We start from the raw sequence: 24,651 nt of genomic DNA on the forward strand, positions 1-24,651 counted from the left end.
ATGTAGTGCAAAGTAGTAAGACACATGCTTCACTTTTCAAAACCTAAGGCTGCAGTCCTCTTTTCACTTACCTGGGAGCAAGTCCTCTTGAATTCAATGGAGCTTATGGATGAGCAGACATGCAGAGGATTGTAGTGCATAGCTCAGAACAGCTGCAGTTCATGAAATTAACTTTTAGATGATACCCCAGATTATTTATTTTCCAGGTATTAACAGCCATTTGTCCCTACATCGACAGTACCACTTGTAACAGGCCAGGATCAATACAAATGCCAATATATTTCAGACCAAACTGAAAAAAATGCATCACCTCACAGAACTTTAGTGTTTTAGAAGGTTTCCATAAGATGAAACTCATTTCAAAAAGTTTCTATTTATACAGCCACTAAATATTATGTGAAACGAAACCATAGTATCTCCTGGTAACACTGAAAGTAGACCTAAGAACATTTTGGCCCCATCTGCTCCATACATTTAGAGTGCTATTATACCACTTTAAACAGTCAGGGCTTCTCCTAAAGAATCCTGGGACCTGTAGCTCCTTAAGGGTGCTGATAGTTGTTAGGAGACCCCCATTCCCCTCACAGAACTACAATTCCCAGAGTTCCCTGGAAAGAGGGATTGACTGTTAAACCACCCTGGGAATTATAGCTCTTTGAAGGGACTAGGGGTCTCCTACAACTCTCAGCACCATGAACAAACTACAGTTCCCAAGATTCTTTGGGGGATCCCATGGTTTTTTAAAGTGCAGATGGAGTTGTATCTGTAGAAAATAGAACTTTGGGGAGTGTACCTATTCCATCTCACCTACCTTATGGTTACCATACTAAGCCTATAGAGGCAACCCAAGTTCATCTAATGAGCTTCTTGGGATGATAAACAAAAATATACATTACTGTATTCAGATGTCAGTTTTTCATTTTTGTATTCACTATATTTGTCTTTTTCAGCTTGAGTATTAAAAAAACACTAAAATCTTTAGCAGCTTTATTAAAAAAAACAAAAGCATCATCTCAATCCAAAGCCAAACTTGGCTCCAAGAGTCCTCCAGAGGAAGAAGTCTCCAGAGATATGAATCAGTCTCTACAGACTCTCAAGTGAAACAAAACTTCAATTACTTCTTTTTAATGGGCAGGGGAAAGGGACAAATGCCAGCTAGGCCTCTTCACCTAACATCTGAGGGATCCAGCTCTCTCCTTTCCCTTATGTACTGTTTAGAGATGTAGAGGCCCAAGAACCATGTCTGAGCAGGTATAGGAATCTATCCCTGTTCTTTCCATGTTATTCCTACCTCTGCTTTCAAAGCTTCTGGTAAAGAAATAATGTCCAGGAATGCAGCTACTTTGTTAACTGAGGTATTACTGTATTTGTTCTAGCATTTGTAATCTGCTTTTCAACTACAATAAATTGGTAGCCAGTGCAGCTTTACATGAATTTTCAAAGAGGGAAAAACTTTGTTCCTGTCATTTAAAGCAACAACAAAAATGAAAGCATTCTACTACAAAAGCTGCTAATGGAATTTTTCCAAGCAATTTCCAATCCTTGCCAATTGCTGCTTTAAATAACATCACAAGTGTAGCAAGCACAAAGCTAATAAACCACAATTTATTTACTTCTAGCATAATTGTAAGACAATGGTTCAAAGTTCTATATGTGAATGAACTGTCAATCAGACAATTATGCAAAACAGCCTTTTCTTTACAACAAAGTGAATACAAATTATGTTTTTCCCATAATGTTTATGTCACATGTTATGTGAATGCTTGCCCAAAAGACTGAGATCATAAGTAATCAGTGTACAGGGTTTGGTAGCCAAAGCTCATCAAATTGCAAATTGATTTCCAACACCCATTTTCAACCTTACATTATATTGGCTTAGTAATATAAAATAGCAATACATTTTCTGTGGCACTTTTTCACACACTGTAGAACAGCTATTTTTCAACACAATCAAAGTAATAAACATTCATACATAGATACATGCACACATTGAACTATATGAAGAAAGGCAGGGCGTCAATCTTTTAAATAAATAGTTTATATAATGAAATATAAAAGTGCATGTTTATAGCATCCTATCAGGGAAAACCTGACTCTTCAAAGACTCTGCTTTTCAGGAAGCAGCTATTTTTGGGGGGGGGGAGGTGTACTACTCATGCTGATGACACCTAAAAACTAGTACCGGCATCCTAAGTCAATTACTGAGCAATGCTGTATACATACATAACTCCATACTTTTATTCTGGTGATAAGACATTATGAATTTCACTTAAACTGTAGCAATATGATTTGAGGGGAAAAACAAAATTGGCAAAATGAATTATTTTAAATGCACATGACAATTTTTCTTTCTCAACATTTCTCCCCAAAAACTTAGTATTACAGGTAAATGAGAGGCCCAAAGAATCTTGGGAACTGTAGTTTATGAAGGGCTCTGAGAGTTGTTAGGTGACCTGTATTCCCCTCACTGAGCTACAATTGCCAGAATGGTTGAACAGTCAATCCCTCTTCCCAGGAAACTCTGGGAAATGTAGCTCGGGAGGGGGAATAGTGAGGATGGGACTAACTCTCACTGCTTTCCCCAATTCCACTGCTGGTTGCTGCAATGCACATCTGAAGTAGGAAGGGTGGAAAGCAGGAAGAGAACAGCTTCATTCAGACTCATATCTATATGTTAATTAAAATATCAAGTTTTTTTTAATAATTGTCTTCTTTCATTCACAGGTATGTTTTTTTAAGGCATCTTTTTGGTGCTGAAACAAAAGGGGTTGGAGAAGGGGAGGTATTTATATTGTTGTAAGCGGTCTGCTCATTTGAACTTCTTGTTAGCCTGCACTACCCTGATGAAGGCCTAAAAACCAACAGACTGAAACGCGTCGGGTTTGAATACACAATAAATTCCCATTTTTTCTAGCATCTTGGTTTTCACACACCCCTTTTTTTTTCCTGGTTTGGATGCTAGCCACTCCTCGTTGTTACAAGGAATTCCCCCTGTATTTTACAGGCAGCCTTTGTGATGTTCCTATATTAATGTATATATGATAAGTGTTGGTTGTTTAGAAGATACGTGGTAAGTGGAGTGAAAGAGGAGGGGGAGTGAATGGGCAGTAGAATGCTAGATGATTGGCTGAGTGTTTAAAATGGCTGAACGTATAAAAGGAAGAGTGAGTGGAATCTGGGGGGAGAAGAGAAAGAGTGGGTTGCTTGGTGGGGTTGGAGAGAGTTGTTTGCCAGGAGAGAGTGAAGAAGGAGGGGGGTGGAGTTCGGATTAGTATTGAGTAAAACCATATGCTTATGTGCCTTAAGAAGAAATCTTGTTAATCTTGTTAGCTTTCTTATCTTTAATAAATACTTAATTTGGTTTACCAAAGGCCTGATCCTTGGCTGGGGTTTCACAGACCAAAAGGGAGGGTAAGGTAATGACCAAGGCTGAAGGGAAACTGTAACAAATGGTGGCAGCGGTGAAGAGAATAACAATACCAGTATTCAGAGTCTCTGGGAATACTAGTATTAGGACGTGACTGGTGGTTGCCTAGCAGGGGGATCTGTTGAGATCTGTGCTAGAGCGGGGAGAGAAACAATAAAAAAGGACAGTCCGGACTGGTGGAGTCCCTGGTGGTGCCTAGTGACAGGCAGTAGCCACGCGCAGGTAGGAACCTGACAGGGAGAGCCAGCGAAGGGCATCACAGCCTTCCTTCTTCCTTTCTGTGCCCCCTTCTTTCTGAGGAAATGCCACCTCAACTCATTTTCCACTCACTCTTCTTAGCTCTTTTCTCTTTCCCTCTCTCTCTATTCACCCTCTGTGATGGCTGCAGTGAATCTGTGCAAGAAGAATGAATTACTTGTCAAGCAATGCCCCTTGTGTTTTGCAGGCATTGTGTGCAAGAAAGAAATCGTTCTCTCAGCTCATATGCAAAACGCAGGGGGGAAGAAACTATTTATTTATTATTGCATTTATATCCCCACTTTTTTCTAAGGCACTCAAAGTGACATATATGGTTCTTCCTCTGCTAATTTAATCTTCACAACAACCCTGTGAGGTAGGTAGGCTGAGAGGCAGTGACTGGTCCAAGGTCACCCAGTGTGCTTCATGGCTGAATGGGGATTTGAACCCTGGTCTCCCAGGTCCTAGTCCAAAAACCTCTAACCACTCTCTTGCACACAGAAATACCTGAAAAATACTGCTTCTCTGTCCCCACCCCCCATGGGGAGGGGAGAAACAACCACTTTTCTGCACTGTGTTTGGTGCTTTGGGAAGCACTGATTTCTAAGCACCTGAGTGCCAGTAGGCTGTTGTGGCTTGGGGACCCCCTACAAGGGGTTTTGATAGGTGGGTGGTACCACCCATCAAATTTGGCCTATGAGGCTGATCCTGATGACTCAAGAAGGGACCCTGCACTTCTAAACTTGCCACTGCACTACTGTGACTGGCAGCCATCCACATATGTAAGAAAACATGAATGCCTGCACTCTGGAACACCACTGTAGTAGTGGCTAAACCCTCACCTGGTGATCCTCATGTCTGGAGGAGAAGCAGATTTGGTCCTCTTTAAATTCTCTTCTAGGCTACAGCTCTATAGCTTTGTCCAAACTCTATCAGAACCCTTAATAATGAAGCCAGACCTTATTTGCACTGTACTGCTCTCTGGATTCTGTTTCTGAGATGCCCTAGAGTGACTAAGGATCTTGTGATCCTCCAGATGTTGTTGGATTACAGTTCCTATCAACCCTGACCATTGGCCATGCTTACTGGGGCTGATGGGAGTTGCAGTCCAATAACATTTGGAAGGCTACCAGCCTACGCTAGGCATTGTGTGTGTGTGTGTGTGTGTGTGTGTGTGTGTGTGTGTGTGTGTGTGTGTGTGTGTGTGTGTGTGTGTGTGTGTGTGTGTGTGTGTGTGTGTGTGTGTGTGTGTGTGTGTGTGTGTGTGTGTGTGTGTGTGTGAGAGAGAGAGAGAGAGAGAGAGAGAGAGAGAGAGAGAGAGAGAGAGAGAGAGAGAGAGAGAGAGAGAGAGAGAGAGGTTGGAGCCTACTCACCACAAGCTCAAGCTACATCCATGGGCATGTGGCCCCCAATCACACATCTACTACCACATGTGGCCCTTAGGGGTGAAAAGATTGCATGGAATAACAGAACATTGGGAAGTAAATTTTATACATATCAGCAAAAATCATATTACATTAAAAGGGATGCTTGTAAACTCCTGTGACCTTATAATCTGAAGTGATAGCATTTCAGCCCCTCCCAAAATGCTCACACAAATATGTTTTATAATTCAGTGTTAACTAAGCCATGTGTTTAGCCAGGAGAAATAATTTTCTACGGAAATATGCAAAACCTGCTTATACAATTAGAAATCTTGAAAACTGATTACAGGTTTCCTAGTATTTACCAACTAGAAAGGTAGACCATTTAGTATACACCCATTAAAGTATCTTCAGCAAATGCCTTTTCAACTTATCTTCCCACCTCTCAGATAAGAAACTTGTAACCTCCCGTATTAGTTGTTCACTACTGAACCGCTCTTAACATTTAGGAGGTTTTTCTAACACCCTATAATTTAAATCCAGTAATTTAATGCCATAGTTTATTGCCTGTCCTAAAGGACATGATAAAGTGAACAACTGAATCCTCTCTTACTTCTGGCATCCTTTCAAAATGTATAAGAATTGTCTATCAATATTTCCTTAGATCTCTAAGTTGCTCTTTTAAGAGCCAAAAACAAAATCTGCATACATTACATCTTATAATACTGTATTGCCTTGCTTAGCACACTGTACCATTTTTAAAAAATTGCTCAAAAGAAATTAGCAATGCACTTATTAAGGTGTCCAAACCAAGGAGACTTCCATGCAATTCTTAAACCATCAGCAGTCTTCTGTGTTTCATTAAATTTTTAATTTAAGAAGCATTGGCTTATCAAGACATAAAACAAGGGATTATCCACAGCAAATACTTAGGGTAATTCAATCAAAATGACTGCCAAGGAAATAAAATCTTTCATGGGAGCTTGCAAGCCACCCAGTTGCAATATACAAACTGTGTGCATGGGCAGCTATTAGCCAAAAAGTAGCTGTATCATTAAACATTTGACAATCTGCCAGGCGCCATTCCTTCACCGAGTTTGATTTTGTCCTTCAGTAGTGAGTCAGTCTAGCTCTGACCTTCTCCTGCATGATCCCTGTTGTCTCCCTCCACTGTGCCTACCTTGCAATTCCAGGTGGAATACTAAGGGGATCAGGCAAAACGTCAGCACTAAGCTTGGCTGTGGCCTCCCTGATGAGGTGCGCCTGGCGCCGACGCTACTATCTTTTTGGCGCCAGGTGAAAACCTTTTTATACTCCCAGGCATTTTAAAGTGTATTTTAACAGTATTTCTGTATTTTGGATGTTGTTTGGTTCTTTATTGTTTGTTTGTTTTGTCTCTTGATTTATTGTATTTATTGTATTTATATATTATGCTTGTTTTTATCTTTTTGTACACCGCCCAGAGAGCCTTCGGGCTTAGGGCGGTATATAAATTAAACTAACTAAATAAATAAAATAAATAATTTGCACCATAATCATTAGCTTTAACAAACAATTGGATTTACTATGTTTTTGTCGCAGAAGTAGCCATGGATTAACATGCTAGTCTGGTTCTTTGGTCATCCTCCCAATTTATCAGCAATACCTGTTGCAGCTAGAAGTCAGTAATTTGCAAGGGAACAGCCTGCCTGCTTTAAGAGCCAATATTTCACCAAACACACACAAAGTGTGATTGCACACAGACCTATAGCAGGGATAGTCAAGATGGTGCCCTCCATGTTTTGACTACAGTTCCCATAATTCCTGACCACTGCCCATGGTGGTTAGGGCTATGGGAGTTGTGGTCCAACAATATCTGAAGGGCACCTCATTGACTATCCTGACTTATAGCTCATAAAATACTGCCTTTTTAGACACTGTACTTATACCTATAATAATATTTTGACTAATGAATCTTCTATTAACCTGTGCCATACCTGAACCGTTTCAGATCAAAATAACTGAGCATCCCATCCAGAGTCGGAACCCCGCCCTCTGCCCGGTATGCTTTTCCCGCCGTCGGGAGTGCGGTGAGGGGGGGCGATCCTCCACGGGCTCATCTGACGAAACAGGGTCCTTATCAACAGACAAGGAAGTAGAGGGCTGGGAAGTGTCAGGCATCTCTAAGTTACTGCGGATCGAAGGGGGAGTTACTGCTAATTCACGGCTTGGTGAAAGAGGAGTTACTGCTCTCTCGGAATCCTCCCCAACGACTCCGTGGGGGTGCTTGAAGGCTGAGTGTTGTCCCCAAGGGGGGCTGAGCCATCTGTGGGAATTGGCAGGGTGACTAAATCGCGTTCTTCCTCAAGGTCTGGAGTAGACACAACAACAGCTGGATCTTCCGCGCCTTCGGGCAGTTGAGGCGCCTTCAACTAATGCCTTCCCCCTCCCTGCCCTTCGAGGGAGAGCTGGGGCTCATCATCGAGCATTTATTTATTTATATAAAAATGATAGCTTACCTTTCTAACACACGTGTATTATATTAATTCAAATCAAAAGATAAAATTGTAATAATATCTACAGCATAAAAATCACAATATATCAATATTAAAAATGTATCAGCAAACTCAAGGAGGACAAGCACATCAGATACAGCACAGTTTTCCATTGAAACTGACTCAGCATGGCAAATTAAAAGCCTGCTGGAATAATATTTTTTTAAAAGTATTCTCAAGCTGGCAAAAGGCTGAACTTCATGGGGCAAAGTGTTCCGTAACAGCTATTGTAATTAATGATAATGTGTTGTTTCTTGTCCAAATCAATCTTACTTCCGCTACACATGAAACATATAGAGGTTATTGTGTGACAGGGAGGGTGCAGCTTCTTTCTGTTATTTTTAGATATTAATTATGTTGTTTTGTGGAATTTGAATTTTTTTTGGATTTTTATCAATGTTTAAAATAATATTTTATTGTTCTGTTAATTATGCTGCTTTGAATGTGTCTTTTATATTTTGTTTTAAACCACTTTAAGACTTTTTTCCCAAAAAAACCCCTATAATGCAGTATAGAAATGGCTTAAATAAATAAATAAAAATAGACAACTGGATGTCGGGGAGAAGAGCTGTAGCTTCAACATGCTGCCTTTCTAAATACATTGGGATTTTTTTTATTTCTTTATTGTAGGGAGATGCATTCATTCATGTGAGCACTCTTCAGTATTTCAGATCTACATGCATCATCCATGGATACAGTGCAGAGATGGGAAACCTCAGGCCTGGGGCCGAATGCAGCCCTCCAATCCTTTCTATCTGGACCTCGGGACTATTCCTCAGGCCATACACTCCCCAGCCACAACCCTCACTAGTCCTGCTTTGCAACATCAAGTGTTTTTGCCTGGCAATAATGTGTCCTTAAACTCTGATAATGTCTCTTATTTGCCTGGATGAAGGGTAGAAAATGGTGTGAAAGTGGGTGTAGAAACAACCATCAGTGCAAAGGTAAATTTTACATTTGTTGCTCTGCCCACTTTTGCCTCTGGCTCTGCCTACCACTAGCATGTGGCCCCTGTAAAGGTTTCCCGGGAGGGAATGTGGACCTCAGGATGTAGTAGACGTAGCGGCCTGGATACAAAAATTCTTAAAAGACGAAACTCAAGGCCAGCACCTCGAGGCAAATAGCTCTCTCAAGGCCAGCCCTGAAATAACTCTCACAGAAAAACTTAGTCAAAAACTGTGTATAGGTAAAGGACTAAAGAAGAATGATGGTGTGCATACCTGCCATCAACCAAGATGGCGGCAAGGGCATCAGCCCCTTAGGGCTGGTTGATGGCAGGCATGCACACAGCACGACCAGCATTCACCTCAACAGGAGAGGTAGGTGAAGTATGCAGGCGGTTGTAGCAGGCCTGCACGGTTGTAGGGGCATGCCTGGGAGCTCCCTCTCTGCAATCTGCCGCAGGGTAGGGAGCCAACGCTGCCACAGATCGCGGAATGGGAACGGTACCTACCCACCCACCCTAAGGAGGGGCCCTTCGGGGTCCTCAGCCAGGACCTGACCTGGCCACCCTCTGGCACTGGCCCTGAGACCAGGTTGTTCCCCAACTGTGGTCTGTGGACCATCAGTGGTCTATGAGCTTCATTCAGGTAGTTTGTGGCATGTCCGTATTAAATATTAATATTGGTTTTAATTGTATTTGTATTGCTTTTTAAATTTCTTTTATTGTATTACAATTTGAATTCTATGGAATGCAAACTGAAATATAATAAAATACAATATAAGAAATAAAAAAGCACTAAAACTACAGTTTAAAATCAGTGTCTAGCACAGCACTTTACAATTGCTACAACAGGCAGAAAAACAATTAAATGGTCCACTAAGGCCATTAGTCATATTCGAGTGGTCTGTGGGGGGGGAAGTTTGGGAACCATTGTACTACACTATTTGCCTTTAGGACAAGGAGATCTGTGACTGATCCTAAACACAATTATAGAAAAGTCCCACTGACCTTACTGGAACATCTTAGAAAGGGAGCCACATCTAGTGGCTCCCTATACTCACCTCTGCTTATAGCAGGAAATGAAAGCAAACCACATTTATGCAATACCATCAAACATCCTCTTTAAAAATCAATCCCCAGCTGGCTTTCAGTCAAGAACCGATTTCCCATATCCTTGTAACTCCTCTTAGAGGACTATTAAAAGCTTAGCCTCTGTTACTACTTGTAGTAGATTTTATAGTATAGCTGTGCCAGAACTGATTAAAAAAATACTAGAGATTGAGGAGTAAACAGAAAACACTACTTGCCGACTTTAATGGGAAAAAATATTCTGTCATGCTATGCGTGGGGGGAAATTACACTTTACTGTAACAGACTGTATTGATCCAAGGCTCACAACATATAAAAGAACCAATCTTGGAAGCTAGAGATAGCTTTGTTCTATAATATAGAATGCAGCTATTACAGTGAGCTTTGGGCTATCTATCAGTCTGAGATGTTACGTGCTCTAGTTGTTTATGTGTATTTATAACTGCAAAAATGACTTAACCCTATCCTTATTAGCTGTGGAATCTGAACTACAAAAAGCTGCCATACTTGGGCCTATAAGCAAACCTTCTTCCCTCAGGCATCTCCCCAATCACAAATTGTAATATGTAGCACTTTGTAAAGAATATTTATACTCTAGGTACATTATAAAACAGAACAAAGCATAAAGACAGCCCATCCAAGATGGAAAGAGACTACAAGTAGTGTGGGACTTTGAAGGCAAGGGCAAGAAAAGACTGGATGTGTGCTACAAACAAGAACAAAATTAATTGACAGAAAGAGAAGCATGGGTCGGAACGATAAGAGAAAGAGAGATTATAAATAGGCACCCATGTTTTGAAAAGGCCATTGTGAGAATCAAAACTGCTAAAGTACCATTATTGAAGCAGGAGATATTTAGGTCATGGAAAAGCTGTTGGGCTCTTAAGAGAAAAGGTAAGCATAAAAACAGATCCTTCAAAATTACTACAAAAAAGGACTCTGAACAAAAATAGAAATTAATGGGAAGATTCACAACAGAAGCAAATAAGAAATCACCTAATGTTACATTGTTCTACCAATCTGGCAACCCTTAGATTATATTAACATGCAAATAGCCTTGCAATTTCCTTTCCTCAGGCTTTTCAGCCATGTCAGTAAAATAAACTTCATATCTAAACCCACTGGAAAAGCTGACTTTCCAATGGGATTTGATACAGTAGGGCCCCACTCTTCGGCACTCCATTTCTCGGCGTTCTGCTAATGCGGTGGTTTTCAATTATATCCATGTTCACTATGTTCGGCGCTTGTTCTGCTTTTTTGGTATTTTTGCGGCATGATGCACAGAGCTTGGAATGTTACTTTTTAAAACTACAGTTGGGCTGATGGGAGTTGTAGTTCAAAAAAGTAATGTTTCCAAGCTCTGACAACACACTCAGCAGCTGAGTCTGAGAAGGGTGTTGGGCGGCATTTTATTGTCTGATTCAGCATTTGTGCGCTCTGCGTCTCTCTGTATTCTGGCAATTTTGCAAACTTTCAAAGGTTAAGGTTATTATATTATATTATACAATACAATATTTATATATACTGTATATAAATATATATGAACGTAATTGTGATTAACCAAACAGAGGTTTTTATTGTATTAACAAAACGTTTCAGCTTCCGCCTTCATCAGCTGCCAACATACAAATGCTGTTACCACAGTGGCAGTTATAGAGCTTTGAGGATGGAATGCTCAGGGGGGCTTCATTTGCAGAAGCTAAGTAGTGGTGGTACTGTCCTCCAGGTTCAGGCCATGTGGTGCCAATGTGTCCAGAGAGTAAATCCAAAAGTTCTCCCTTTTAGTCAATGCTGCTGGATCTCGTAGATTTCCATCCAGCATCTCCTAACTATCACCAAGCAATCAGGGAGAGCTATCCATTGCTGGCAAACTCTGAACATCTTACTACAGCCATCAGCAGGCCTCCTGTTATAGCATTTCGTCAACCTCCTAATTTGCGCAGACTGTTAGTGAGAGCTGTGCTTAGCCACCTATCACCAATCCAGGGTCTCATCCTTGTCACTCCAAATGCTGCATCACCTGTGTGTACCTCAGGTAGACAGCCACTTTGACAAGCACTAAGACAGGCAGGACATATTACATCAAACAGAACATCACCTGCAGGTCCTGGAATACAGTTTACATCATCGAGTGCAAAAGACCAGGATGTCATATCCAATACGTAGGAAAGACCACAACTGACCTACGCACATGCTTCAGGAACCACAAGTCGGCAATTTTGACAAAAAAAGTGGAGCAACCAGTTGCAAAGCATTTTAACATCGAGGGTCACAGCCTGTTGGACTTTTCCATTACAGCGATAGAGATGCCAGCAGATCCAGCAGCATTGACTAAAAGGGAGAACTTTTGGATATACTCTCTGGACACATTGGCACCACATGGCCTGAACCTGGAGGACAGTACCACCACTACTTAGCTTCCGCAAATGAAGCCCCTCTGAGCATTCCATCCTCAAAGCTCTATAGCTGCCACTGTGGTAACAGCATTTGTATGTTGGCAGCTGATGAAGGCGGAAGCTGAAACGTTTTGTTAATACAATAAAAACCTCTGTTTGGTTAATGACAATTACGTTCATATATATTTTTAGGTGATTAACGGAATCCTTATAGGGATCCAGAGCAAGCTTGAGTGAAGTTCTGTTTGTTGCTTTCAAAACTGTCTTATCTGTATATATTTTATTTATTTATTTATTTATTTATTTTATTATACTTGTATACCGCCCCATAGCCGAAGCTCTCTTTATATTTATAATTTATTTATAATATATAAATTTATAATATATAAATATAATTATATTATATTATATACAGTAATACCAATAATAATATATAATATATATAATATAATATATATAAAAATATGTAATATTTTTGTGTTAATTACAATGGCATCTCAGGGTAGTACTAGTGATAAAAAAAGGAGTCATAAGCCTCTTACTTTAAGTGCCAAGTTAGAAATGATTAAACTAAGTATATCTCTGGGGGATAAGGAGGAGGGGAGATGCAAAAGTTCTATTTCAGAAGCAAGACAGTAGCAAGGAGACAGGAAAGGTGAAGAACACTGGCTTCCCGTTCACTGCAAAATCTGAAACCATTCTCAGAAACCTTTCATACATTACTTAGGATCCTACTTTATGTGAACCCTGACAGTTTTGCCCAATGGAATTGCTGACATTGTTCTTTAAACAGCAGATCCTCATGCTATATCACAACTGTTTTTGAAAATCCCAACATGAAACCAATGTGAAAATCCCATGGAGTTTTTGTTCCTCAAGTTCATGTCTGTAAAATGGAGACAGGTACTCTTGTAAAACTCAGTGATACTGTGGCACACATGATATATAAATATTCAAAATAAGTAAAAGAACATTCTTCTAGACCACAAAAGCTAATAGGATTTTTCGCATTCCGCAGTGTTAAATTGAAAATACCCCCATGCCATTCTGATGCTTACCATAAGCTCATTTCAAAACAAAACCTTACAACACGTATAGTCCTGAACAAACGCTTGCTTAACAACCCACTAAATTTTCATGGTGAAATCCAACCCATCAGAGAGAATCAATAGTTCAAAGTGTATAAAGAGAGAGAGAAAAAACAGACCCCTTTTGGACTTTTTTCTGCCAGAGTTTAATTAATTAAAAATCAGTCATGTTCGCAGAGTACCTGTAATGCTATTACTGATCTTGCCCCATACTCTGACCTTCATCTTCTGCAGTTTAAAAGTTAAAAAAATGCCAACAAACACCAACAAACATACAAAAAATGCAATTCTCCATCTTTGGAGATATAGGCCTGATTGCAGGTGTTACTACCACTCCTCACATGCCCAGAGGCACGTTACTAAATTCTTCCAAGCTACACAGGAAGTGGATTGGACTGTGAAAGACCAACCCAAATTGTGTTTGCATTTGTACAAATTTGTAGGGCAGTCCAATATCTCAGAGAGGAGGTCAGGTCACCTGCTCCCCTGGTGCATTCACTATAGCTGCCCAATTTCCCTGCTGTTTAACGTTTGATAGAAATATCTGTTGGCTATAGGTACATTCTTAAACCGCAAAGTTTTTTGCCTATTAGTGAATATGTATAGTTCTAATAATGTAACCCAATGTAAACCGTCCAGTGATCGTGCATAAAACCCTTTTACCTTCAAAATAAACAGAAACTAATTTGCAACTGCATATTACATTACCTGTTATCCATATTTTAATATCCATTTATTCCTCACAGCACTTATTTTCATTATGAATTTGAGAAAATAGTAATTTACCCTTAAAGAAAAATAAATGAACACTGTGTGGGGACTAATTTGCTATGTTATTGCAACTTCCTCTTATTTTTTTCCCCTTTACATGTTGAGGATTTTTCTTTGGCACATATTAATATTTATGCAGGTTTTTTTATTTTACATAAAAAACCTGTGAGCTTGGTTGATGTTTCAGGCAGTGAGCCTCACCTTTATTCTGAAAATATTTCCCACCTAAATAGCAACATTGTTACCACTCAACAGTTAAAAGTGGCTCTAGAAAAAAACTCTTTATCCTTTTGTGAACTGGAACTGGGCAATGTCTGAAAAGAAGTCATCCCACCACACCTATTAACTCACTAGATGGCTATGGGTAAGGCTATATTCTCTCAGATTCAGCTTTCCTGCAATATTTGAGGATAATGATTCTGATCTAATTCTAAAGGATGCCCTAGTCAGTGACAACATTTTACAAGCAGGCCATTTTAAATGGGGGTTAGGACTGAACATCAAAAGCTTCTCTCCTAAATCAGGCAGATAAGAGAATGCCACCAGCTGCCAACTTCTGCTTTGTTTTCTTGAAATCAGTCATTCTTTTCATGGCATTTGTTTCCATTTCTCAAATTTTAACAAAATCATCAGTTACATATAAAAACTTGCTCCTTCCAATATAGTGGTAGGTGGCTTTGAGTCCATAACTAGCCTCTCCCTTACAGACTAATGGCCTAATCTTACTACATATTGTCAGGGTAATGCCACCATAGCATTCAGTGTGATTATTCACACTGCTAAAAATTAAAGGCGTGGGTCTCGTTTTATTTATTTATTTATTTGTTTATTTTTAAAACCTGTATAACAAACACATTTGTGTTCACATACTGCCATCTATTGGAGATTTATTAAAAGAAACAAAATACACTGCCATGTAACTTTCTGTCTAATGATGGCATTCCAAGTTGAATTTTGTTACAAAATTCAAGTGAATCATCCCACAGCCAATATAATAAACTTATGGCTAGACCGACCACTGGTCTGACTCAATATATGGTACCTTCTTAAATTCTGTTTTTCCATGGTTTGTGATATTTGTGATAAATCTGAGTCTAACCTAAAATGTTGAGCTTATATCAGCAAGGCTCGATGAGCAGCAGGGAAATAGCCATAGGAAGAGAAGGGAATAAAGCTGATGTGGAGAACGGGCGAAATGACAAGTGAAACTATTTGAATAACTAGAGAGACTGAGTAACCAGAGAAAAAGGTCTTTCAAAGTATGAACAATTCGTAGTTACACAGTTGGCTACAAAACTTACAGGAGATGCCTATCATCTCAGGAATAGTCATTCTCTTCCTTAGCTAGCGTTCTAGAATCAACATCATTCAATTTCAAGAACTCTCCTGTCTGCTAAATTGTACTTCATATGCCATTTTCTGTCATAATGGGCAGAGCATGGGTAGACTAACACCCCACCCTTGAAAAGCCCTAACGCTGGTGAAAAGCCATGACTCAGTGGAAGAGCATGAGCTTTGCATACAGAATGCCCCACATTTAATCCCTTATATCTCCAGGTAGGACTGGGAAAGAAACATTTGAAACCCTGGAGAGCCACTGCCAGTAAGTGACAATACTGAGCTAGATGGAATAATATGGAATAATATGGCAGCTTTCTATGTACTTTCAGTGACAGTCTAGTTGGAATTTTAGCTAATGAACAAACAGGAGCTCTTGGAATTGTGCCCCCCAGTTTGCATATGCAAGTGAGCTTTGCCCCTTAGAATCTACATTCATACCATCCCTCTCTGAACACCTGGTTTAAGGCCACCCAGAGACAGCAGCTACACTTATGTCCACAGGGCTTGGGGTTGCCAGGGACACTTCTCTCTCTTCCAGCCAGCATACCATTGCCTGGCAGAGCTATGACTGGTAGAAACTTTCATTCCATCATTACCAACAGGTGTTTTTCTTTTTTTTAAATTAACACTTATGATGTCCCTACCAGTTTCAAAGCATTGTACACATATTAAAAGAAAGATGGTCTCTGCCCACAGCCTCACAGTCCAACAAACATGATTCAGAAGAAACCAAGAACAGAAACAGGAAAGTAGGCACTGGAGCTGCTACTGCTTCACAGGCCAAACAGTGGGGCCAGGTTGGTGCTACAACTATTTTTACCACGTCCTGCAATTCATTTTCTTATGGTCCTTGTAGGAGAAGCTCTCTCAATAACAAGGACCTTCTTTTTGTAATAAAGAGAGTAAATATAGGGAAAGCTTCTTCACACATCCATCATTTTATGTATATGGAAACCAATTCCCAAAATAAATTACTACTACTACTACTATTATTATTATTTTATCCCACCCCTCCTCCCAGTAGGAGCCCAGGGCAGCAAACATGCACACATGTACGTCCACCACTTGATTTGGCAATCAAGTGGTAGCTTAACTGGCCCATGACAAATCTCACACCACTGAACAGAACTTTCATATCACACTGGAGGCATTCTAGAGGCAGCTGGTCAGCCACTTTTTGGATATGCTTTAACTTGGATTTCTGCACTGACCCCTTATAGACCCCTTCAAACTCTACTATTCTATGACCTCACACTTTCCCCCCAATTAGTCAGTTCAAGCATCCAGCCACAAGTCATCAAATGTTGAAGTTGTCCCTTGTTTCATTATCACATCTTAAAACAGGTGGTTAACCTGTAGCCCTTCCAATGTTGTTGGGACTACAGTTCCCATAATTCCTGACCACTAGTTATGCTGGCTAGGGCTGATGGGAGCTGGAGTCCAATAACAACTTCAGGGGCATACAGGTTACCACCCCTGCCTTAAGACTTGTTGGAATGTATGAGGTTCAACTCCAACTTGTGGGTTGAGGCTGCATGGGGCTAAAGGCGTAGCTAGAGAGGAGACATCTTGGTTGCTAGGCTACACCTGTCCTTTGATCTCCTGCTGTCTCTTCCTTCCTGCTTTACTGATATGCAAGGAATGTTGATCTCAGTTCCTTCCCACCTTTCCAGTGTCTTTCTTCTTTCTCGAGAGGGGAGCAGACATCTTTCCTTTGTCTCTCCTCTCCACCAGCATGAGGGCTAGCACTGGGCGCAGTGTTTGGCTCTCCAACATAGCTAGTTAGCTAGATGTAAGGACTCTTTCCTATCAAGCATGTACTTCCAGAATAAAGTAGTTATTTCTTATTTTAAAGCTTAAAGTCTCTGCCTGACTAATTTGCAGGGAAGGTAGAATCTTAGCAAAGATTCAAACACACACAAGCTCGATCAAAACTCTTCATTCCGCAGCGCAGCATCGAGACTCTCTGACAAGACTCACTGTGTCTATCTTGCCATAGATGGCGGTGGTGGTCAAAACAGAACACACACTCCAGGAGGATAGTTATCCATTGCCTTAGTGGCTGTGGCAAGCTTCATACCATCCCTCTCTGAACACCTGGTTAAGGCCATCCAGAGATAGCAGCTACACTTATCCCCACAGGGCTTGGGGTTGCCAGGGACACTTTTTTTCTCTTCCAGCCAGCATACCATTGCCTGGCAGAGGTGTGACCGGCAGAAACTCAATAGCTGGAGCCTTTTCCTGGCAAGGAAAGGCAGTGCTGAACAGAGCTGCAACTGTTGCCTTGCCATACTACGGAAATGCTAAAAGCACAGGAGCGCCGCCAAAAAAGAAAAGGCAGCAGCTTCTAGCAGAGACCTGCTTCTCAACTTGCAACCAGGGTTCTCGACTTGCAACCAGGGTCTGAGAACAGAACGTTAAGCGCAGCCAGCAGTCAACGCGGCGTCGGCAGCACCGCTAGCGAGGGAGAGAGAACAAGAGAGGCTCAACCAATACCTGCGCAGGCAGCGCTCGCACACGCCTCCCAGGCGCTTCTTGGTGACGGTGTAAACGAAAGGCTCCGCGCGGTACAGCAACTCGCCTGGCTTCACTGCCTTCGAGAGACGCAAGCCGTTGCCTTTGCCCGGGCTTGCAAACTTCTCCATCGTCGCTTTCGCAGAGTGAAGAGAACGATGAGACAGGTCCTGGCCGCCAGCACCCTTCCCGCCTCTGACCCCACGTGACGTCGTTCTGTCTGCCGCCGGAGCCATCTTTAGTACGGGCAAGAGGAACCTGCCTTCAGTACGTCTCTCGCTGCCACTCACGTACAGCCGCTCAAGATGGAAACGATTCTGTAGCCATCCCTCAAATTTGGCTTAAGCACTAGGAAAAGTTGGGTTTGAAAAAGCAAATAAAACTGTACGTTTTTACTGCAAATCTGTAGGAGGCTGGATTTCCTCTTCCAGAATCACCAAGAGAATGAGGTACCAAGACGGACCATACTCACCACATTCTAGTATCTCTTAGAGCTACACAATCCTAAACATGCTTATCTGAAGGTAAGCCTCACCGAATCAGTGGAGATTACTTCTGAGTAAGCATATTTGGGATCGAGTTGCGAGTGAAAACATTTCCACCTTTTGAACTGTATTCAAAGTCTGTACACTGTCTTCAAATATTACCCATTACTATTACTACGTTGATCGTGGTTCCAGATCCGTGTTACAGCGCGATTTTAACCACGTCTACTCAGAAGTACCAATGCATTCAACAAGGTCTACTCCTGGGTTAAGGGGTTAGGACTGCAGCCTAACAGTGCAACCCAATACATGTCTACTCAGAAGTAAGCTCCATTGGGTTCAACGGGACTTTCTCTCAGGTAAGTGTGTATTGGATTGCAGCCTTAGTCTGATGCGGGGTTCACAATCACATTCAAGTACTTCACAATCTTACTCCAACCACAGGTAATCATAATTTGTCCTGTTAGAGCACTTCTTACTGAAGATCAATAAGTACTTTACAGATGTTAATGTGTTTGGACAATGTTCTAGCTATAAACCCTGTGGAAGACTTGCTTGGAAAGGGTTGCTTCTAAAACAGGGATGGGGAACCTGTGGTCCTCCAGCTATTGTTGGGCTATGACATCCATCATCCCTGCACATCAACAATGCTAGCTGGAACTGAATGGAGTCCAGCACCACCAGGAGGGTCACAAGTTCCTCATCCCTGCTTTAGAAATAAATGGGAATAAGGAATGCACTGGCAGCAATACATGTGCTCAGCTCACTGAATCACTTGGGGGGGGGAGCAATTCATAAATTAACTACAAAAGGGAACAAAGGACAGAGGGAGGTCTCACAGCAACACCTGTTGCATAGCAGACCCAGACCCAAACAAAGAGGCAGTGTACTTGCCCAGCAAAAACCCTCAAAAACACTTGTATATGATTTAACCCTTATATGAAAGCACTGGATAAGGTAATCTGAAGATTAGCAGATAATAGCCACTTCTGTCTCTCATATCCATTATCCAACCCCTGGGGTGTTTGGAAACCACCTTGGAATGGCTGAGACTGAACAAACTGAAACTTGAATTAGATAAGACAGAGATGTTCTGTTGATTAGGCATTTTGATGCTGCTGGAGGTAGTGTTCAGTCTGGTTTTGATGGAGTTGTGCTGAAGGAGCAAGTAAACAGTTTCTGGGATGCTTCTGGATTCATCCCTGCTTATGATGTGTAACATGAGTGCCTTTTATCAACCATCTGACTTGCCAACAATGCCTTTTCTGGAGAAGTTAAACCTAGCTCCAGTCACCTCCAGTCACTAAACTGTAAGACACTTTACATGTGATAGCCCATATAGTCTGGATGCTTCAGTCGGTCTAGAATGTGGCAGTCAGACTACAAGCTGCCATATATAGTCAGGACATTGGTCCATCTAGCTCAGTATTGTCTAGCACCAGACTTGAGATCTTCAGCATGCAAAGCATACGCTCAAGCAGAGCTGCCCTGTAGCCCTTCCAGTTGGGAAGCTAAAAGGCAGTCCGTATTATATTATGAAATTAGTAGCATTAATTTCACCAGCTCCCATTCAAGATGCCTTGGAACTGGGGTATCTCATAGGTGACTCTTCCCATATAAACCTACCTGAGAAGTTTCCTTAGCTTCTGATGCCCTTCTTGCACCACCCATGTTCCTCTGCAGAGGTTTGATTGCTAGGAAGGAGAGGACCTTTTGCACCTTCAGGCCAGTGCTGGGGATCAATCCTGCTCTGCTCCACCAATTAAAATCACTGTGAAAAGCCCAGGAAAGGTGACACCAAAAGTAGATCTTGTCCAGGTGTGTGGGCCCCAGCAGCTGCCCAATGATGCCACATGCTGAGGGCCCTGCAAATCACTTCTTTGATCCAAGATACATATTCCAGATCACTTAATTCAGAGTATTATTTAAGAACATAAGAACATAAGAAGAGCCTGCTGGATCAGGCCAGTGGCCCATCTAGTCCAGCATCCTGTTCTCACAGTGGCCAACCAGGTGCCTGGGGGAAGCCCGCAAGCAGGACCCGAGTGCAAGAACACTCTCCCCTCCCAAGGCTTCCGGCAACTGGTCTTCAGAAGCATGCCGCCTCTGACTAGGGTGGCAGAACACAGCCATCATGGCTAGTAGGCATTGATAGCCCTGTCCTCCATGAATTTGTCTAATCTTCTTTTAAAGCCATCCAAGCTGGTGGCCATTACTGCATCTTGTGGGAGCAAATTCCATAGTTTAACTATGCGCTGAGTAAAGAAGTACTTCCTTTTGTCTGTCCTGAATCTTCCAACATTCAGCTTCTTTGAATGTCCACGAGTTCTAGTATTATGAGAGAGGGAGAAGAACTTTTCTCTATCCACTTTCTCAATGCCATGCATAATTTTATACACTTCTATCATGTCTCCTCTGACCCGCCTTTTCTCTAAACTAAAAAGCCCCAAATGCTGCAACCTTTCCTCGTAAGGGAGTCGCTCCACCCCTTGATCATTCTGGTTGCCCTCTTCTGAACCTTTTCCAACTCTATAATATCCTTTTTGAGATGAGGCGACCAGAACTGTACAGAGTATTCCAAATGCGGCCGCACCATAGATTTATACAACGGCATTATGATATCGGCTGTTTTATTTTCAATACCTTTCCTAATTATTGCTAGCATGGAATTTGCCTTTTTCACAGCTGCCGCACACTGGGTCGACATTTTCATCGTGCTGTCCACTACAACCCCGAGGTCTCTCTCCTGGTCAGTCACCGCCAGTTCAGACCCCATGAGCGTATATGTGAAATTAAGATTTTTTGCTCCAATATGCATAATTTTACACTTGTTTATATTGAATTGCATTTGCCATTTTTCCGCCCATTCACTCAGTTTGGAGAGGTCTTTTTGGAGCTCTTCGCAATCCCTTTTTGTTTTAACAACCCTGAACAATTTAGTGTCGTCAGCAAACTTGGCCACTTCACTGCTCACTCCTAATTCTAGCTCATTAATGAACAAGTTGAAAAGTACAGGTCCCAATACCGATCCTTGAGGGACTCCACTTTCTACAGCCCTCCATTGGGAGAACTGTCCGTTTATTCCTACTCTCTGCTTTCTGCTTCTTAACCAATTCCTTATCCACAAGAGGATAATGTGCTGTTAAAATGAAATGTTGCTCAAATACATTGTGATCCATGCAGACTCTAGTGGGGGAGGGGGAGAGACCTAGACAGTGGCAGCATATTCTGCACTAGCACTAAAATACTTTATTTTACAATAAATTATGTTAGAATTAATATCTTGTTCCATGTTAGAAGGCACAGTATTGAGGTCATCAATCATCATATTTTTAGATACTGCTCTACCAATTTCTTAATATTTGAAAAAAATGTGCAAGCCTTCTATACCAAAAACCAGGCCTTATGCAGAACATCAGTAAGTTAGCGATAGTACTTGATATTTAATAAGATTAATTAAGTCGAACACAATATAATCTGAGACTTTATGCATGCAAAGCATGTGGTCTACCACACACAGCTATGAGTGTGGAGCTATAGGTCCACACACACAGAGCTTTGTTGAACTTGTGTTGATCAGCTACATTTTAGAGGGGGGAGTATTATACAGAAACGTGAGCACAGGTTTGAAGACTCACATGAGAATGATGTCAAGAGTGCCATTAACTGAAACTCAGTATGGTGCAGCATCTAGAATGTGACCAAGGAGACATACATTCAACTTCTCATTCAGCCACAAAGTACACCGAAAAACAACAAAGAATGGGTGACCTTAGGATGGTAACACTCCAGCCTAGCCTACTTTATCAGGTTGTCATAAGAATAAAAGGCCAGAGCTCTGAGCTCCTTGTAGGAGCAGGATAAAAAGAAGGGATTTTTTTCATACTAGCCTTCCATATTTTTACTGTAAATGAAAACAAAGTCAAACTGTGATGTTACCTTGTTTTGGATTACTGTCCCCTACAGTTTGTATCTGTTCTGTGAAGACAAAGCCTGGTTAACGTTTACATTAGCTGCTTAGTCTTAAAGGGAACTTCAAAACTGTCTTTTGCCTAGAATGAGAGTAAACTAGCACACATGTCAAATGACAGGCAGGTGGCACCACAACATGATTTCTAAGATTCCTTAGACATTTCCTGTTTTAACTTTGATTTCAGTATTAATCTGCAGTGGTAAACTTGACAGATATGGTAAGTCTACAAAAGTCAATGTATTTAAAATAAATTAAGGTCCTACACCAAAATATTTTCTTTCCTTTTATAATAAACCATGCCTTAACTTACCTCTAAATTTGAATATATTCTTTAAAGTTCTATAGGTAAAATTATACAAATGTTTCAACAAACTTCCAGGTTCTTTTTTGTTGTACAATTTCATTCTCTGCATATTTCTATTAATAAAGCCCTCTGGCTGATCAGGACAGTGTTTTACACTTCTGTCTGACCTCCAGGGATAAGAGTATATTATGGATCTTGTACAGTATTGTTTTGTGGCTTACTAAGTATGGCATTGTGTAGTACGCAGATGAGATCATGTTGCTAAGAATAGTGTTTGCTACAGGTAATTTATTCTATTTTGTAATGCAATATGACTCCTTACTCTAAAAGGAAAACTCTCTCCAGATAATTTTGCAACGGACAGGTACCAAAGATTTTCTAAGCATTTCACCTACATTATAAATTAAGAATTCTTTTTTCCAAGGTTGTTTGTTGGAGGAACTTGGTACATACTGTAATGGGTAATTCTACCTTCTGCCACCCCCAATCTTACACCCATCTTTAAAAAAAAAAAGACATCAAAACAATATGGTGGTTGTGGTGCTTCTAATGTAGACCACTTAAAGTTGGAGTGCAACTCATTACTTAAAAGGCCAGTTACCTAGATCCTCTTGTTTCTTAATGTCCAGCAGTGCTTTCCAGAGTATTTTCAGTGAGTTTCCAACATTAGGATTACAATTGTTTTATCTTCACTCCCTTTTTACCCACACAACTGCCTTTCACTCCCTGCTCACGATCCTGCTTGAAACCCTAGACTGCTCATAAGCATAGACAGTACTGAGTTAGATGATCCAATGGTCTGATGTGGAATACAGCAGCTTTCTGTGTACCTAAAACCAAGGCCCACATTCTCAAAATTCTTCAGGAATTTGTTCAAACTGGGTTCTACTGTATATCCTTCATCACTGCTAACTTGCACCGTGCAGATTCTGTAAAATGCCGAGGAGTAACTAGAACTCTGTCCAGATCACAATCCAATTATATTCTGATCTGTCATTGCTTTGGGGGTTATCAGGCCAAAAATCAGTATACCAATAAACTTTATCAATCCTCCAAAATATAATTTGATGCTATTTGTTCCAGAGATTGGTACTCCAGCATATGGCATTTCTGAAATATTGGTCTAGCATATTACTTGTATCAAACGCTAAGGGCTGCTTTGCCTGCTAGTGGTTTATATAATGCTATATAATATTGTAAACTGGTTTGGGCACCTGGGTAGGAATTTTGGATAGGTTCCACTGTAATACTACAATTCTATACACATCTATTCAAAAGGAAGCTCCTTGTGCTCAATAGCACTTATTCCCAAGTCAGAGAGCACAGGATTGCAGTTAGTTAATTGCACCTAGGTACTGTTAAAATTGGTGTTAAAAGTTAGTAATGACTTAGGCTGCAGTTCTTACCCTACTTACCTGGGAGTAAGTCCAGCTGAGTTCAGTAACATTTATTTTGAAGTAGACATGACTGGATTGTGTCAAGAACTGCCGATCCCAAAACACAGGGGCCAGAGTCTTGTTGGTGCGATAGGTGGCAAATGACCAGGGTAAAAACCAAACCTGCAAGATAGAATGCTGCCACCACTCCTTATGTCCATTCCAGCCTGGGTCAGGAATCCCACAAGCTGTATACCAGACATTCCTTAAGATTCAATGGAACAAGAGTTAAAAACCAGAATCTCTGCTCCTTGAGCCCCAAAGCCTCAAATGTTAGTCAGTAGCAATTAACCAAGTTTGTCCAGACTCTGGATTTAGTACCAAACTCTCATCCAAGAACTACTCCAAATTGTAAGAGATAGATTTATTAATAATTATTTTAAAATAGCAGCATAAAACAACATGTATACCAGTAAGAAATATAAACATAAAAAGATATTAAGAGTAAAAGAAAATACATTTAGGGGAATATAAAACAAGAAATAACAAAGCTAACTTGCCTAACTCTGATACAAACCAAATAGAGCAAATGACCCCAGCAAGTAGCATGGGGGTGTCTGCAGGTGTCAGGATCGAAAATGTGATGCATAGAACAAAGAAACCAAATCACTTTTGTAAGATAAGGCCTAGTAGCATTGAACCAAGTATCTCAGCAATCAAAGGGGTAGTTGGCTGGAATTTTCCAGAACTTGGTGTACATGAGATCTCACCAGAGATATTAAATCCAATTAGCAAAACCACCATCATGG

The 24,651-nt window shown here is 41.0% G+C and overlaps 1 protein-coding gene across 3 annotated transcripts in view; it reads right to left on the reverse strand.

Annotated features, from left to right (window-relative positions):
• SMYD3 (SET and MYND domain containing 3) overlaps nt 1–18,042 on the reverse strand; it is a 597,530-nt gene extending 579,488 nt beyond the window's left edge. The window contains exon 1 of one of the 3 annotated variants that reach the window (XM_061624643.1): nt 17,687–18,042. In XM_061624643.1, coding sequence (XP_061480627.1) covers nt 17,687–17,940 — 254 coding nt within the window. In that variant the 5' untranslated portion in view covers nt 17,941–18,042. Of the gene's footprint in view, nt 1–16,855; nt 16,877–17,686 lie in introns of those variants that run through there. The other 2 variants (XM_061624645.1, XM_061624646.1) reach the window with 2 other exon arrangements.
• Between the last annotated feature and the right edge of the window lie 6,609 nt (nt 18,043–24,651).

Source organism: Rhineura floridana, chromosome 4 (assembly GCF_030035675.1).
Source record: "Rhineura floridana isolate rRhiFlo1 chromosome 4, rRhiFlo1.hap2, whole genome shotgun sequence".
NCBI classification, from domain to species: Eukaryota; Metazoa; Chordata; class Lepidosauria; order Squamata; family Rhineuridae; genus Rhineura; species Rhineura floridana.